The sequence below is a fragment of the Odocoileus virginianus genome, chromosome 9 (genome assembly GCF_023699985.2).
Source record: "Odocoileus virginianus isolate 20LAN1187 ecotype Illinois chromosome 9, Ovbor_1.2, whole genome shotgun sequence".
NCBI lineage: Eukaryota > Metazoa > Chordata > Mammalia > Artiodactyla > Cervidae > Odocoileus > Odocoileus virginianus.
In genome coordinates this window covers 38,851,118-38,866,543 of record NC_069682.1, presented here as the reverse complement: position 1 = coordinate 38,866,543, position 15,426 = coordinate 38,851,118, and the positions used below count along the sequence as shown (strand labels likewise).

The following is a 15,426-nucleotide window of genomic DNA, read 5'->3' as shown; positions in this document are numbered from 1 at the left end:
TGCTCCGGAGAGCAGGATCCAAAGGCAGAGCATAAGCCACAGACAAAATACTCTCATGGGATTCACACATCTCTGAAGACCGGGCTTCCTTGGAACCATTTCCCAGATCTTGGGCACAAATGCCAACCACCTGGGGACCTTGTGTTTTCCTGATGTCAGGTCACAGAGATGGGCATAAGTGGGAGAGGAGAGGAGATGAGAGAAATGAAGACAGAGGGGTTACCAAGTTAGAAAACTACCGACATATAATGAAACAGAGCAGATGTCAGGCCTTCCCCAGGGGGATGAGGGTTCGGGTGAAGATGCTCACTTGGGGCAGAGTCCTCCGACCCCTCAGGAAGAGCCTGCTTGTCCCAGGCCAGTGTGGGCCCAGAGCCACAGTCTTCAGAACCAAGAGCTCTGAGCCAAGGGTGGGCAACAGACTGGCTTAGCTGACCACAGACTTATCCAGTCAATGTGTACATACCCCTGCCAGACCGTGAGGATGTTACAGGATCTACACACAGGCTGGACAAGGAGCCAAAGCGGAGCAGACCCTGTCTTTGTGATGAGGCTGGTAGAGTTGTCCTTGGTAGTCTTGGGAAAAGCAGTCCCATCAGGGCTGATGACCCCTTCAGGGGAGCCAATTGGCCAGAAAAGAGACAAGCTAATGACCACCGACAAGAAAATCAGATCCCCAAACTCAAAAGGCAGAAGGAAGACCCCTCAGCCCCTCCTAAAGTCCTCCTCCAGACAGCATCCCATGACCTCTCTGTCCCAGTTGGGCCCCCACACCCTTGAACCCTCCAGAGCAGCCCCCACCAGGACCCAGGGAGAGAGACATGCTTGTAAGGAGTTCTGTTACCCCAGGGCCTGTCCCAGGGCTAGTGATCTATGTTGACAGCCTTGGAAGACAGGCTGGGCTCCTATGGGGAAACACAAGGGTCAGGGAGTGGGAGGGAACGGGGGGACTGGAGCTGCCGTCTTCTGAGCCATCCCTAGAGACCTTGAGAAGACATTCTCATCCATCAGTGAGCTCCAGGGCAGTTGCCCTATGGGAGTCCACAGAGGACAGAGCCTTCCATCGTCTTAGTCACCCACTTTCCACCCCTGTGCCTGGGCATCCTCCCCTCATCCCAACCCAGAAGGACCATCCACTGTGAGTCTGTCCTCAGAGATGGACATGGAAAGGACACAAGCGGCTGTCACCTGCAAAACTGTCTGGATTCTTTTTGAGTGGAATGGATGGAGGGTGGAGAGATTGGAACATGAATAGAAAAAAAGAATGGAAGAATGGATAACAGAAGGAAGGAAGGATGGATGGATGGATGGATGAAAACATAGATGATGCAAGGATGGATGAATGCATGGCTGGATAGATACATGGAAGGATGGCTGGATGAGTGAATAGATACGTGGGTAGATGAACGGAAGGATGAATAAATGGATGGATGGAAGCATGCGTGAATGGACAGGTGACAGACAAATGAAGAATATATGAATGAATGAATATACAACACCAATCCCAAGGGCCCTGTAGGACCCATGAAGGACAACCCTCCGTGAGCAGAGGAGTTTGATTAACTCAGTACCTGCACCTGCAACCAAGGTGAGACCAACGATAAATTCTCCATCACTCAACACTGGCAGCAGCATCCACGGAAATAAATCATCAGAGAGAAGGCAAAAATGACAGGGACCCAGAAAGTGCTCTGAGATGCCTTTAATTGCCCTGGTGCCATGCAGGCCTAGGACTCCAGACCCTCACTCTTCAGGGGAGGAGGACGTGCTGTGCGAGTCCGGACCTCGTTCCCTTATATCTGCTGGCAGGTGCTATTCAGGAGGGTAAACTGGGTGATCCAGGGCCATGAGTTCACAATGAAAGTGCAGTTCACCTGAAAAAAAAAAGTAATTCTATATAAGACACAAAACAAGAACAATGTAACAATGAGGGTGCAGGAAGGACTGAATAGGAGCTCAAGGTGCATTAAAAGCTAAAGAGGAAAGAAAAGCAGGATCAAACAGTAGCCTGGGGCTGGACTCTAGAGCTCAGTTCTTCATGATCAAGGCTGGGAGCTCCTGAGAGGGTGCCTGGCAGGACCATCACCTGTCCCTCAGGGTCCTCTCCCCCAGGGCATGTGATGCCTGAAGGGCTCTGCCCAGTGAGCTCCCGGGAGCCCACAGCCTGCCCAGGAGATGGTTCAGGTGACACCCACCCCACCCAGCAGTGGCTGCAAACCCACCTCAGGGGAGGAGTCGCCAAAGCTGGGTCCAGAGAGACCTCAGCCCCACTGAGGGCATCTCCCTGACTGAGACCCATCTCCAAGGTCTCAGTCCAACCGATCAGACGTCAGCCCATAGGATGATGATGCAGGACTGATTGACCGAGACTTGTCCTTGCTGCCCAGGAGACCAGGAGGAGGGCGGGAACGACTAGCAGACTAATCAGTCCTCCCGTCCAGAAGAATCGGAGCAGAGGAAGGAGAGGCCCACAGGGAGAACTGCATCTGCCTGGACCCAAGATCATAGGAAACTGGAGGCTGGGGAGCCTCCATCCGGAGGGAAGGGTCCAAGGGGGTCTGTAGGAGTCTCTGATGGGCCAGCCAGGCTGTAAGCACAGGGTCCAGCTTGCTGCTAAGCTGGGAGCATCTCTGTGCAGGGGGAGCCCTGGGTCCTGGTGGGGAAGTGCCTGGACCCTGCATTCTGTCCCAGGGTCAACACTGATGCCTTCTAAGCCGCCTCACAGACCCTCCTTGACATTCTTTTTCGTTCTCTGAAGATTTGTGATGCTTTGGGTTGATTTTACTCTCAAACCTTTTTCCCTTCTGGGCCTTCTTGCAAGGGGCAGTTGTCGATGTCTTCGTCGTGTTTTTTACAGATTGTGCGGCCCAGATTCAGGTCCATTAAATATATCAAACTGTACTTCTGTCAAAGGAAGATTGCAGAAACTTCTGTGAATACATACTTTGCAGTAATGAGAAAAGCACAAACAATCGGATAAAAAATGGGCAAATGGTATGAATGTGCACATGTGTATCAATTGGGACAAGCCTAGGTGCATTTTCTTATTTTTTTATTATCAGTTTATATATTATTTTTCTTTTTCATCCTAAATCTCTATTTTCTTACAAAAAGATGCCCCTGAGTGCAGCTCCCGCAGCCCTGGAATTTCCCCTGCCTCGCTTCTCCTGATGGTTGGCACCCAGGAGCTGCATCACCAGCACATGGCATTGGGGGGCGGGGGGTGTTCCCGGACGAAGGGCCCTGGCATTGACAGTACATGCACAGCACACCTGGCATCACCCAGCTCTCAATCACATTATCCAGACACCCAGAGGGCATCACACAGCTCCATCTAGGGAAGGGGCCAAAAACGCTCATTCGCTGAGCCTCTGTCAAAGCCATGCTGTCCCTTTAGGGGGCAACATCCAGACCAGGATAGGGTTCCAGGGGCTGGATGTTCACTCTCTCCTGGGGCAGCTGTGACACCCAAGGGCTCACCTGGCAAACCTTCATCCAGGTGGATGTTTGTGACCCGGGTGCTGCTCTGTGTATTCATCAGCTTCTCTAAGAAGTCATCACAAGATAGAATCTCATCTCTTATGGAGAGGTGGTGAGAACTTGGAGAACTCAAACTTGGCGTGGAGAGAGATGTAGCCAGAAACCTCCCCAGGAGGAATATGCCTCTGGGGCACTGCTCTGGAAATGTCTAGAAAACGGGCTTCCTTAGGGGTATAGGAATGCCTGCAGCTGATGCAGCCTACCCCCCAACACACACACACACACACACACACACACACACACACACACAAACACATGCCCAGTCTCTTGCACTGCGGCTGGATCCCGGACAAGGACAGGTTTAGGATGGATTGGGGGCAGCAGTGGCCACACAGATGCTTGAGGGGCTCTTGGCCTTGCCAAGTCCGGGGCTGGGACTCAAGCCAGGGAAGGACCAGCTGGTCAGGAAATGAGGGCATGTGAGGGAAACCGGGGCTGTCTGTGAAGGAGAGGACCCTCCCATCAGAGCCCTGCTGATTCAGGCTAACTTGGGGCTGGCCATCCGATATCAGGCTTGTGTCTGGGCTCGGAACGGCTGGACAACAGTTAATCCAGACAGAGGGTACAGGTGGGGGAGTAATGCACATCAGTGGGAAAGTGCTGCCCGGCCAAGTGCTCAGGACACCACGCTCCCCTCTTCCCCACCCTGATGCTCTGTAACCACAGCCTTCCTGACCTTCCCAGGCTGCCTTGGGGATACCTGACCTTCTTCCAGTCTCCCCCGCCCCTCTCTGTGCCATCTGCCCATCTTTTCAGCACAATGACCTGGGGTCCATGCCTGACACCCCACCCATACCCCACATCAATTTCCAAGCAGACTCAGAAGCTAGCTCTTCTCTGCCACCCGGAGGCCAGGGCAGGGCTCCTGCACCCTGGTCTCAGCTTGCACCCAGGCTGAGACACCCACTGCTCCCACAGAGTCCAGAGAGATGCTGGACAAAGCTGAGCGACCTCTTCTCCTGAGTCCCTGACACTCTGAGGGGAACATCCTGGCTGGCCACCAACACACCCATAACCCACATGCCACCGCTGCCCCCTCCCCCCGCACTCCCTTCTCTGTGACACAGACCCATAGACTGCAACCTGGCCCTGCAGACACTCACAAGTCCTCCTGGTCCAAGGCCCTCTCTGGGGTTCCCCGTCCTTCTTATCCCCAAACCTTCATGTAGGTCCTCTCAGGAGTGCCAGTCTTCAAAAAGGCTCTTCTGCCCCCCACCTCCCTCCCCACAGCCCTGTGGTCCTGCACTGACCGCTCTTGTCCGCCTCTTCAATTGTCTCATCCGAGAACTTGGGGCTTGATTGCTCTCATCACCAGGAGAACAGCCCCAGAAGAGCAGGCCCTGCTATCTCCGCTGCCTCCCTCGGGCCTGGAGGGGGCTTGTGGAGGGGGAGAGACTCCCCATGGTCCCACCTTTACCACGAAGTCAGGCCCCAGGGTGGGGTGGTGGATCTGTGGTCTGGATGAAAGGGCGAGAGATCCTTCATTTGGTCAGTGTTAGTGGCTCACTTGTGTCCGACTCTTTGAGATCCCATGGACTGTAGCCCGCCAGGCTCCTCTGTCCATGGGATTCTCCAGGCAAGAGTACTGGAGTGTGTCACCATGCCCCACTCCAGGGGATCTTCCCGACCCAGGACCCTTGGTGGCCTTCTCCACAAGGCGCCTCAGCCCGGCAGCTGGGCCGTGAGCCTGGCGGCCTAGGCCCGCGGTCGACTCTGCGATGCTGCTCCTTCCTGGACTTTGAAGTTGGGGTGCTGCCCCCCCCTTTCATCTCCCTCCTCACCTGACCTTCTGCCTCCCTCTCCTTCTCTCCCCTGCTCCAGGCATTCAGCAAATGCTTTGGAACCTTGGAGCCCTTCTAATGGAAGTGTTTGTATTTTTAAATATCATTGATCAAATGAGGGCTTCCCTGGTGGCTCAAGACAGTAAAGAATCTGCCTGCAACATGGGAGACCTGGGTCAGGAAGATCCCCTGGAGAAGGGCGTGGCAACCCACTCCAGTATTCTTGCCTGGAGAATCCCCTGGACAGGAGACCCTCGTGGGCTATGTTCCATGGGGTCACAAAGAGTCGGACACAGCTGAGTGACTAACACTGACCAAACGAAGGATCTCTTACCCTTTCATGCAGACCATGGACCCCCCACCCCCATCCCAGGGCCTGGCTTCAGGGAAAAGGTGGGGCCACAGGGAGGGTCTCTCCCCCTCCCCAAGCCGCCTCCCTTCCCACCTCCATGCCTTCCCCCACTCCCCTCACCGTCACCTTGTGCAGACTCCGCCTGACCCACAGCAACTTGTATGCATTCTCGTCCGGTTGGTGCTCGTTGAAGTGGTGCACGGCAAACTCCACACACAGGCTGAACTGTTTCCCTCTCTTCCCGACTTCCTCAAATATCCAGCTGCGGACGTGAGGCCCCAGAGCAAGAAGCCCCAGGAGCAGAGGCAGCTTCCAGAACATGTTGTCCAGCGTCGTCCTGGAGGCCAAGTGCTCGGGAGACAGTCCTCCTCAGCTCCCCGCGGCACTGCCCTGCCCCGCGCAGCGCTCTGCTGCCCACCAGGCCCTCTGCCCAGTTCCTCCTCTCTGACCCTCCCATCATCACCAGATGGGGGTGGGGTGGGGGGATGTCCCAGTTTCCACCCCTTGTCAAATAAGCCTTGGGCACCAGGGACCTGCAGGCTTTGTTCGCCCTCATCTCTAGGGCAGCTTCAGACCAGCCTCAGCAGGGTCTGGGTGAGGGTCTCAAGCCCTCTGGGATTCCCCTTATAGTAGTGCACCCCAGGACGGGCAGAGTCATAGGAGCGCTCAGGGATACTGGTGGGTCAAACTGGCAGCTCAGGGTCAAACTGGATCTACCTCTGACCTTGGCTGCAGCCCACGACCTCAGGAAGTGTCTGGAATGTACAGTGAAGGGCAGTGTGTGGGCTGGGGTCGCGTTCTCTCCACCTCCCACGTCTGCGGACCTCCTTGCCCTGGGGTCTAGCCGTGCTAGGCACTGGGGAGGGGGCTCCTAATGTCTGTGAGCAGCAGGGAAACCAGCCAAGGCAGGGGCCCTGCTGGAAAGAACGTGAACGGCAGCCAGGAGGGGGTCAGGGGCTGCGAAACATCAGGATTAGAATACATTGAATTTGGATAAATGTTTTATCAGCTCAAAAAGAGCACGTGCTCTGCGGCCACTGGTGGATAGTCTGTGCAACTGTTATTCATTTGTCAAATCAACACTGAGGCACAGCCCAGGGTGCTTGGCAGCAAGCCATGGCTCCGAAGAGACCACAGAGAAGCTGAAACAGAGACGTTTCCTGCTCTCAAGCTCTGGACGAGGTACCAGCAGGGCCCACGCTGTTGGGGGGAGGGGGGAGGGGGGAGGGTCATGACTGGGGGTGCAAACACAAAGCAAGATGTGCAAGCCTTCACTGGAGGCCTTGGACTCCCGGCTAAGGTCGGATTGGTCAATTCAAACCAAGACAGCAGGTTCTGGAAAGCTCTGCAGGGGTCTTATCTAAGGCGGCTACAGGGGCAGGGAAGCCTTTGGGGGAAGTTGCATCTGGTCTTTCATTTGTCCGCTTGGGCCTGTGCTTGTACTGGGGGCTCGTGTCAGGGTAAGGTCCCCACAGACCGCCTGGTCACACAAACTGGATGTCCCGTGGAGTAGCTTCAGGTCTCCACAATATCTAAATCAAATTTGTTAAATGATTTCTTACACTTTTGTAAATATCATCTGGCTTTCACCTTGTGGGCTGTCTGTCAGCCATTGAGACAGTGCTTTCACTCTTCCCTGGACCAGGAATCTGGTTGTTCTCCCTCTGGTTCTGTCCCTTGTGACTTTACTTCTCCGGAGACTGGGAGAAGGGATGACCCCTACACCAGAGAGATCTCTTGTAACTTCCCTAACCAAGCAAAGCTGTGACATCGATCTCCCAAAGGCTGTGTTTCTGATCCCATACATGTTTAGAGCTACAGCCAGCAGACGGAGGCTGCAGTCAACATTAGTCACCTTCACTCGAACCCTGGTGTCTCCCCCAGAGGCTCGTGGTGGGCTTACAGTCACCTTGAAGCTGGGTCTGAATGCTAAGTGCCATGACACAGAGACAGGGACAAGTGCAAAGCCACCCAGTGTAGTCAGGTGTATCTGAGCTCAGACCACAGCACAGCTGGAAAGAGCAGGACAAAGAACCTCTGATGGGAAATGGGTGGTGAGGCTAGATTTGTCTAGCCCAGGGCCCGCAAACAACGGCTCCATCCCTCTGAGCCCAAGTGCCCTCAAAGGAAGCTTGGCTGACCACATCCCCACTCCTATCAGTTTGTACTTGCCCTTATCAAATTGCGGGGAGATGTAGAAATCCCAAACACAGGTAGCAAAGGACCAAAGCTGACTCCAGCCAGCTGTGCTCATGGAGTTGCCTAGAGCTGGGGGACAGGGCAGAATGGGGTCTGTCTCACCAGTGCTTACAGCCTCATCATGGGTAACGGTCAGCCAGGAAAAGGATCAATGACCATGGACATGCAAATTAGATCCCCAAACTCAAAATGCAGAGGGAAGATCCCTGAAGCCTCTTCCTCTGAAGTCCTCCTCCAGATGGCATCCCATGGCCTCTCTGTCCCAGTCAGGCCCCCACGCCCCCATCCCTTTGAGCCTCCAGGCCTGTTCCAGGGCTAGTGATTCTGTGTTGATAGGCTTGGAAGACAGGCTGGGCTCCACTGGGGGAACACAAGGGTCAGGGAGCAGGAGGGGAGGGGGTACTGGGGCTGCCATCTTTTGAGCCATCCCCAGAGACCCTGAGAAGACTTTCTCATCTGTCAATGAGCTCCAGGGCAGATGCCCTGATGGGGGTCCACTAAAAGCCTTCCATCATCTTAGTCATCCACTTCCCACCCCTGTGCCTGGGCATCCTCCCCCACCCCACCCCAGAAGGACTATCCACTGTGAGTCTGGCCTCAGGGATGGGCATAGAAGGGACACAGGTGGCTGTCACCTGGAAAAACTGTCTGGATTCTTTTTGAGTGGAATGTATGGAAGCTGGAGGGATTGTAGGGTGAATGGACAAAAGAGTGGATGATGGGAGGATGGATGTATGCCTGGATGGATGGATAGATGGATGCATGGATGAAGGAAAGATGAATGGATGCCTGACTATATGGATGAGTGAAGGGACAGATGCATAGATACATGGATGGACAGATGATAGATAAACGAGGAATATATGAATGAATGAATGAATATGTACATTAACCATGAGGGCCCTGGAGGAAACAGGAAAGGCAACATCCCATGATCAGAGGAGTTGGATTAACTCAGTACCTGCACCTGCAACCAAGGTGAGACCAATGATAAATTCTCCATCACTCAACACTGGCAGCAGCATCCACGGAAATAAATCATCAGAGAGAAGGCAAAAATGACAGGGATCCAGAACGTGCTTGAGATGCCTTTAATTGCCCTGGTGCCATGCAGACTTAGAACTTCAGACCCTCACTCTTCAGGGGAAGAGGACGTGCCGTGGAAGTCCGGAGCTCGTTCCCTTATATCTGCTGGCAGGTGCTATTCAGGAGGGTAAACTGGGTGAACCAGGGCCGTGAGTCCACAATGAAAGTGCAGTTCACCTGAAAAAAAAAAAAGTAATTCTATATAAGACATAAAATAAGAACAATGTAACAATGAGGGTGCAGGAAGAACTGAACAGGAGCTCAAGGTGCATTAAAAGCTAAAGAGGAAAGAAAAGCAGGATCAAACAGTAGCCTGGGGCTGGACTCTGGAGCTCAGTTCTCCATGATCAAGACTGGGAGCTCCTGAGAGGGTGCCTGGCAGGACCATCACCTGCCCCTAAGGGTCCTCTCCCCCAGGGCATGTGATGCCTGAAGGGCTCTGCCCAGTGAGCTCCCAGGAGCCCACAGCCTGCCCAGGAGATGGTTCAGCTGACACCCACCCCACCCAGCAGTGGCTGCAAACCCACCTCAGGGAGGAGTCTCCAAGGCTGGGTCCAGAGAGACCTCAGCCCCACTGAGGCCCACCTCCAAGGTCTCAGTCCAATTGACTGGACGTCAGCCCATAGGGTGATGACACAAGCACTGATTGACCAAGACTTGTCCTTGCCGCCCAGGAGACTGGGAGGAGGGCAGGAGCAACCAGCAGACTAATCAGTCCTCCCTTCCAGAAGTATCAGAGCAGAGGAAGGAGAGGCCCACAGGGAGAACGACATCTGCCTGGACCCAAGTTCATAGGAAGCTGGAGGCTGGGGAGCCTCCATCCTGGAGGAGAGGGCCCAAGGTGGTCTGTGGGGGTCTTTGGTGGGCCATCCAGGCTGTGAGCACAGGGTCCAGCTTGCTGCTGAGCTGGGAGCATCTCTGTGCAGGGGGAGCCCTGGGACCTGGAGAGGAGGGGTCTGGACTCATCATTCTGTCCCAGGGTCAACCCTGATGACATTCTTAAGCTCCCTCCTTGAAGCCTTCTGTGAGGTAAAGGAAATAGACATAGTGGTCTCTGCCCAGATTCCTGGCACAGAGCATCTGAATCCCTTGTAAATTTCTAAGTGATAAGAACTCCAGGAGCATTTTCTGTTCTACTGAGGTTACTCTGGTGGGCTCCTGGATGGGGACTGGTCACCAGAAAAACCTACCGATGGAGCTGGAAATAGTCATGCCTCTGGAGGAAGCCTCCCCCCAAATCCTGAACTGAGATTCAGAACACCCATGTGGGTGACCACGTCCTTGTATTGGGGGGTGATGCACCCCAATCCTCCAAATCTCCTATGCTCGGGACCCTCCCCAACTTCATCCTGGGTGTCTCTGCATCTGGTTGCTCACCTGTGTCCTTTCACTGTATCTTTTACTAAGACAGGAAACTTAATTATTCCCTGAGTTCTGTAGGTCACCCCAGCAAATTAATCAAGGCTGAAGAGGGGGAGATGGGAACGCTTGATGTGTGGTCATATTGGACAGAAATTGTGAGCAACTGGCATCTGAATGGGGGACAGGTGTCTCAGGGGCTTCAGCCTTTAACCTGTGAGAACTGATGCCTCCTCCAGGTAGGTGGCTGGTGTCCTGGAAGGATTTCTTGGTCACCAGAAGGATCAGTAGCAAGGTGCTCTGTGTGGGGAATAAAGGAGTTCCAAAAGGCAGTGAGTGTTAACTGCTCACTTGTGTCTGACTCTGCTACCCCATGGACTGTAGCCCACCAGGCTCCTCTGTCCTTGGGATTCTCCAGGCAAGAATACTGGAGTGGGTAGCTATTCCCTCCTCTAGGGGATCTTTCTGTCCTGGGGATCAAACCCAGGTCTCTGGCATTGCAGGCACATTCTTTACCATCTGACCACCTGGGAAGCCGGAAGGGCAGAACTGTTGCTAATCAAAGGAGAGGCAACACCGAAACCACCTGAGGCAGAGGCTCATGGAGATTAGGAGACGACTGCTTGGGATGCTGCACACACCCTGACCTTGTCAGCAAGCCCTCCCTTCGGAAACTACAGAAGAAAGAATACAAGACTGTCACTTCCTTCACCCTTATCACACACTCCTGCTTGACTATATAACCTTTCCCTACTCACCAGAGAGAGGGGGCACAGTTTTTGAGGTGCTAGCCTTCTGTGTTTCCCCATTGCCTGGCAAGGTAATAAAGCCACTCTTTCTTTCTCCATAATTCTGCTTGGCACTGGGGCACAGAGAGCCAAGATTTTGGCAACACGCCCCTCCTTAATGTGATTTTTCCATCTCAGGTTTGTGACACTTTGGGTTGTTTTCATTCTCAAACCTTTCTCTCTCCTGGGCTTTCTTGCAGGGGGCAGTTGTCAATGTCTTCATCGTGTTTCTTACAAATTGTGCGGCCCAGGTCCAGCTCCATTAAATATATCATTGTCCAGCTCTGTTGAGGAGAAATGAGAAAACAGAAAGGTAGAGCATCCAGTAGAAGAGTGGGCAAAAGACTAGACTATGCATATGAATAGGACATACACCTATGTGCAATTTCTCTACAAGAACATACCAACCAAAAGATGTCCTTGAGTGTGGCTCCAGCAGCCCTGGACATTTCCCTGTCTCGCTCCTCCTGAAGACTGGGACCTGGGAAGCGTATCACCAGTCCATGGCAGTGGTGGGGGGGTGGGGGGTGTCATGGGACAGAGGACCTGGTGCTGACGGTACACACACAGCACACTGACACCTCCTAGCTCTCAATCGTATCAGCCAGACACACGGAGGGCAGTGCACAGCTCCTTCTAGGGAGGGGGCCGGAAATGCTCATCCACAGAGCCTTTGTCAGAGCCTTGCTGTCCCTCGGGGGAAACATCCAGACCAGGACAGAGGCCTGGGGGCTGGACCCTCCATCTCTCCTGGGGCACCCAGGGGCTCAACAGCCAAGGGCAAACCTTCATCCAGGTGGATGTTTTCCACCTGGGTGCTGCTCCGTATATCCATCAGCTTCTCTAAGAAGTCATCATGAGATAGAATCTTGTCCCCTACAGAGAGGTGGTGAGAATTTGAAAGAACTCCGACACAAAGAAGGATGTAGCTAGCAATCTCACCAGGAAGGAACACACCTCCAGGGCACTGACCTGGAATTGTCTAGAAAGCTGACTTCCTTAAGGGTTCAGAAATGCCTGTAGCTGAAACCACCAGCCACAAATATACACACACACACACACACACACACACACACACACACACACGCCCAGCCCCTTGCACTGCAGCTAGACCCCAGGCGAGGACAGGATTAGGAGAGATCAGGGCCAGCAGTGGCTACAGTGATGCTCAAGGGGCCCTTGGCCTCCCTGAGTCCAGGGCTTGGACTCAACCCAGGGAAGGGCCAGCCAGTCAGGAAATGAGGGCATGTGAAGGAAGCCAGGGTCATCTGTGCAGAAGAGAGGCCGCCTCCTGACCCTTCAGGAGTATGTGCGGTGGGGGACCCTCCCATCAGAGCCCGGCTCACCCAGGCCAGCTTGGGGTGAGCCGTTCCACAGCCAGGGCCCATGACGGCCACTCACCTTTTGCTGGGCTCGCCTCACCTCCAGCAGCTTGTAGGCCTGCTCCTCGGTATTGCCATTATTGAACCAAGCCACGGCGAACTCCACAGACACCGCAAAATAATCGAGGTCCTTACTAATGTCTACAAATTCCATTTGAATGGCCCAGACATGAATGCCCAGGACTGCAAGCCCCAGAAGCAGAGGTGCCGTCAGAAACATGCTGTTCGGCCTCAGCCCAAAAGACGGCTGACAGGGGCGTGGGAGTGGTCTCTGGGCAGGGGCGCCCTCCACAGCCCGTATGCCCTGCAGCCCTGCGCTTCTGGCCTCCTGCTTTGAGGGGGCCTCTGCCCAGCCCTTCCGCAGCATCCCTGGCCAGTCTCTCCTGTGGGCACCAAACAGAGGCCAAGCAGGGAGTCGCATTCCCTCCTCGGTCACATAAACCTCAAAAGTTAGGGACTTGCACCCCGCAGGCTCTGTCCCCCTCATTTCCAGGGCTTCCTCCTGTGAATGTCCCACTCTTGCTGGGCCCTGAGTCCCCTGTTTGCCTTCAGGGCCGTATAAGCAGGGACTGCCGGAGTCACGTGTGTCCTGGGAGCACCAGGAAGCCCATTCCTGGGCAGCGGCCAACGCTGCCTGCGACCTTGGCTGGAAGCAACAGCCCCCAGGCGAGCCCAGGGGAGTATGGGGTATGCAGCCAACCACGGGGGTGTCTAGGTGAAGCTGTCCTTCACTGCCCTGATAGGAGTTTCTTTCTTTCTTTTTTTTTTTAGGAAGTTTACAGTTTATTCTGAGCCTTTTCCCTACTTTTTTACATGCCCTTTGTTTTGCCAAAAAAAAAAAAAAAAAAGGTGATACATCAGTTATGCTTCTTTGTGTGTGTTCTTATCCCTCAATAATTATTTGAAGTTTTACTGGTTCTCCTTGAGGTCCCCAAGTCTGGATCTCCAAGAACTACTGGGTGGGAGAAAGAAAAGTGAAAGTGAAGTCAGAGTCGTGACCAACTCTTTGTGACCCCATGGACTGTAGCCCACCAGGCCCCTCCGTTCATGGGATTCTCCAGGCAGGAATACTGGAGTGGGTTGCCGTTGCCTTCTCCCTGATAGGAGTTTCTAACCGTAGTTGATCTCCTAGCCATCTTCTCTGTTATTGGCTACCAGCTCACATCCATGATAGTCAGAGAATATCTTTCCTATTATGTCTCGTCTTGAAACTTACTGAGGTTTGTTTTACAACCAATATTCCACAGGTTCTTGAAAAGACAGTATGCTCTGCATTTTTCAGGTGCAGCATTAGGTATTGACGTGTCTCACCTCCATCAGGCTCTAGCAGATACTGATGTATCTCGGGTCACCTGTGTAACCAGGCTTTTCACATATGGACTGTCTTTACTTTGTTTTATTTTTTATTTGGTGTAGGTTTGTGTTTGGATCTGTTTTTCTGCCCATTACTGAGAGGTATTAAGATCTCTCACTGTGATGATAATTGTGGATGTGTCTAGTCTCCTTTTCTCATAACTGTGTACATTTGAGACATTGTCATTAACTGCTTGTGCAAACAGAGCTACGGGGCCATTTTATTCTCATCAATGATCCCCTTACATCCCAGTGATGCTCTCACTGTGGAGTCAGCCTTGTCTGACATCAGAGTAGCCACTCCCGCAATGCTTTCACTAGCGTTTCCATGATGTATCTTTATCCATCTTTTAACTTGCAGATAGAGCCTTAATCATTAAGTATGTATCTTGGTAAACAGCATGTAGGTTTTAAAATCAGTCTAACATTCTTGTATTTGGAGGATTTAGCCCATGTGTGATGACTCCTATTACTTATGTTGAGTATCACTTGGCTGTATGTTCATGACCTCCCAGGCGGTGCTACTGGTAAAGAATCTGCCTCCCAGTGCAGGAGACACAAGACATATGGGTTCGATCCTTGGGTGGGGAAGATCCTCTAGAGTAGGATATGGCAACCCACGCCAGTCTTCTTGCTTGGAAAAGTCCATGGACAGAAGAGCCTGGCAGGCTACAGTCCATGGAGTCTCAAAGAGTCAGACACGACTGAGTGACTAAGCAGAGCACAGCACAGACGTTATCACACTAAGTTTTTACTGTCGTTTACGGCGAACAGAAAACACACTCTGAACTATGTCAATCTTTTGAAATTTTTGAGATTTCTTTTCTCTTTGGCTGGCTGAAATGTTTTTATTTTGTCTTCATTTTTGAGAATATTTTTGCTGACTGTAGAATTCTTGGTTGTTACCTTTTTGATCTCTTTACACATTCAAAGTAGGGCTTCTGAAAACGATGTATTTCCAGTTGACTTTCACTCTTAAGATGCAACTCTTCATGGTCTCCACTGAAATCCTGGGATATTCATCACAGCCCTCTTTGGCAGGTACCGCACTCTAGGTTTTGTTCCTCAAGTTAATACAGAGAAGATGCCTTTTCTTCAGCGGCATTTCTCCCCGGCATCTGGCAAAATACCACTGTGGGCATCATAGGGAACCTTGATGGAAGGGAACCTGGGGACTGGAGAAGACAGAGATGCTGGCGAAGGCCATATGAAAGCCCAAGGAGCAGACCAAGGTCAGCAGGCCTTTGCTTCACCCCACACCTCTGACCTTGACCCTGGGATGACAGACCCATAACTAAACAGGCAACTATAGAACATGACTACTCCTTAGCCCTTAGCAGGTCTGACTGTTGCTATTTCAGAAGTTGAGAGGGACCAGGATGGCTGGCCTGGCACCCGCTGGGAGAACAGAGCTGCCATTTTTCAGAGCAGTGGGTCAGGGTTGGGGCGGGGTAGGGGGGGAGGCGGGTTGGGCAATGTCGGGGGTGGGGTCACAGGAAGGAGAGATGCCCAGACTGCCCTCTGCCCCCAGAAGGACACGTGCCATGCAGCCAGGCTGCTGTACATGTCAGGCAAATACAAATTGA

General features: G+C 53.0%; 2 protein-coding genes across 2 annotated transcripts; both read right to left on the bottom strand.

The window, feature by feature from the left end:
- Nucleotides 1–1,687: 1,687 nt before the first annotated feature.
- On the bottom strand, nucleotides 1,688–6,119 carry LOC110127836 (probable cystatin-15). Its single transcript, XM_020878218.2, has 3 exons — nucleotides 5,800–6,119; nucleotides 2,794–2,904; nucleotides 1,688–1,874 (listed from the first exon to the last, which is right to left on the bottom strand). Exons 1-3 carry the CDS (start codon nucleotides 5,992–5,994, stop codon nucleotides 1,794–1,796), a joined length of 387 nt encoding a protein of 128 aa, XP_020733877.1. The 5' UTR covers nucleotides 5,995–6,119; the 3' UTR covers nucleotides 1,688–1,793.
- Nucleotides 6,120–8,948: 2,829 nt separating this feature from the next.
- LOC110128491 (probable cystatin-16) lies at nucleotides 8,949–13,068 on the bottom strand. The gene is made up of 3 exons (XM_020879293.2): nucleotides 12,507–13,068; nucleotides 11,279–11,389; nucleotides 8,949–9,135 (listed from the first exon to the last, which is right to left on the bottom strand). The coding sequence occupies exons 1-3, from the start codon at nucleotides 12,972–12,974 to the stop codon at nucleotides 9,055–9,057; spliced, it is 660 nt and encodes a 219-aa protein (XP_020734952.2). The 5' UTR covers nucleotides 12,975–13,068; the 3' UTR covers nucleotides 8,949–9,054.
- Between the last annotated feature and the right edge of the window lie 2,358 nt (nucleotides 13,069–15,426).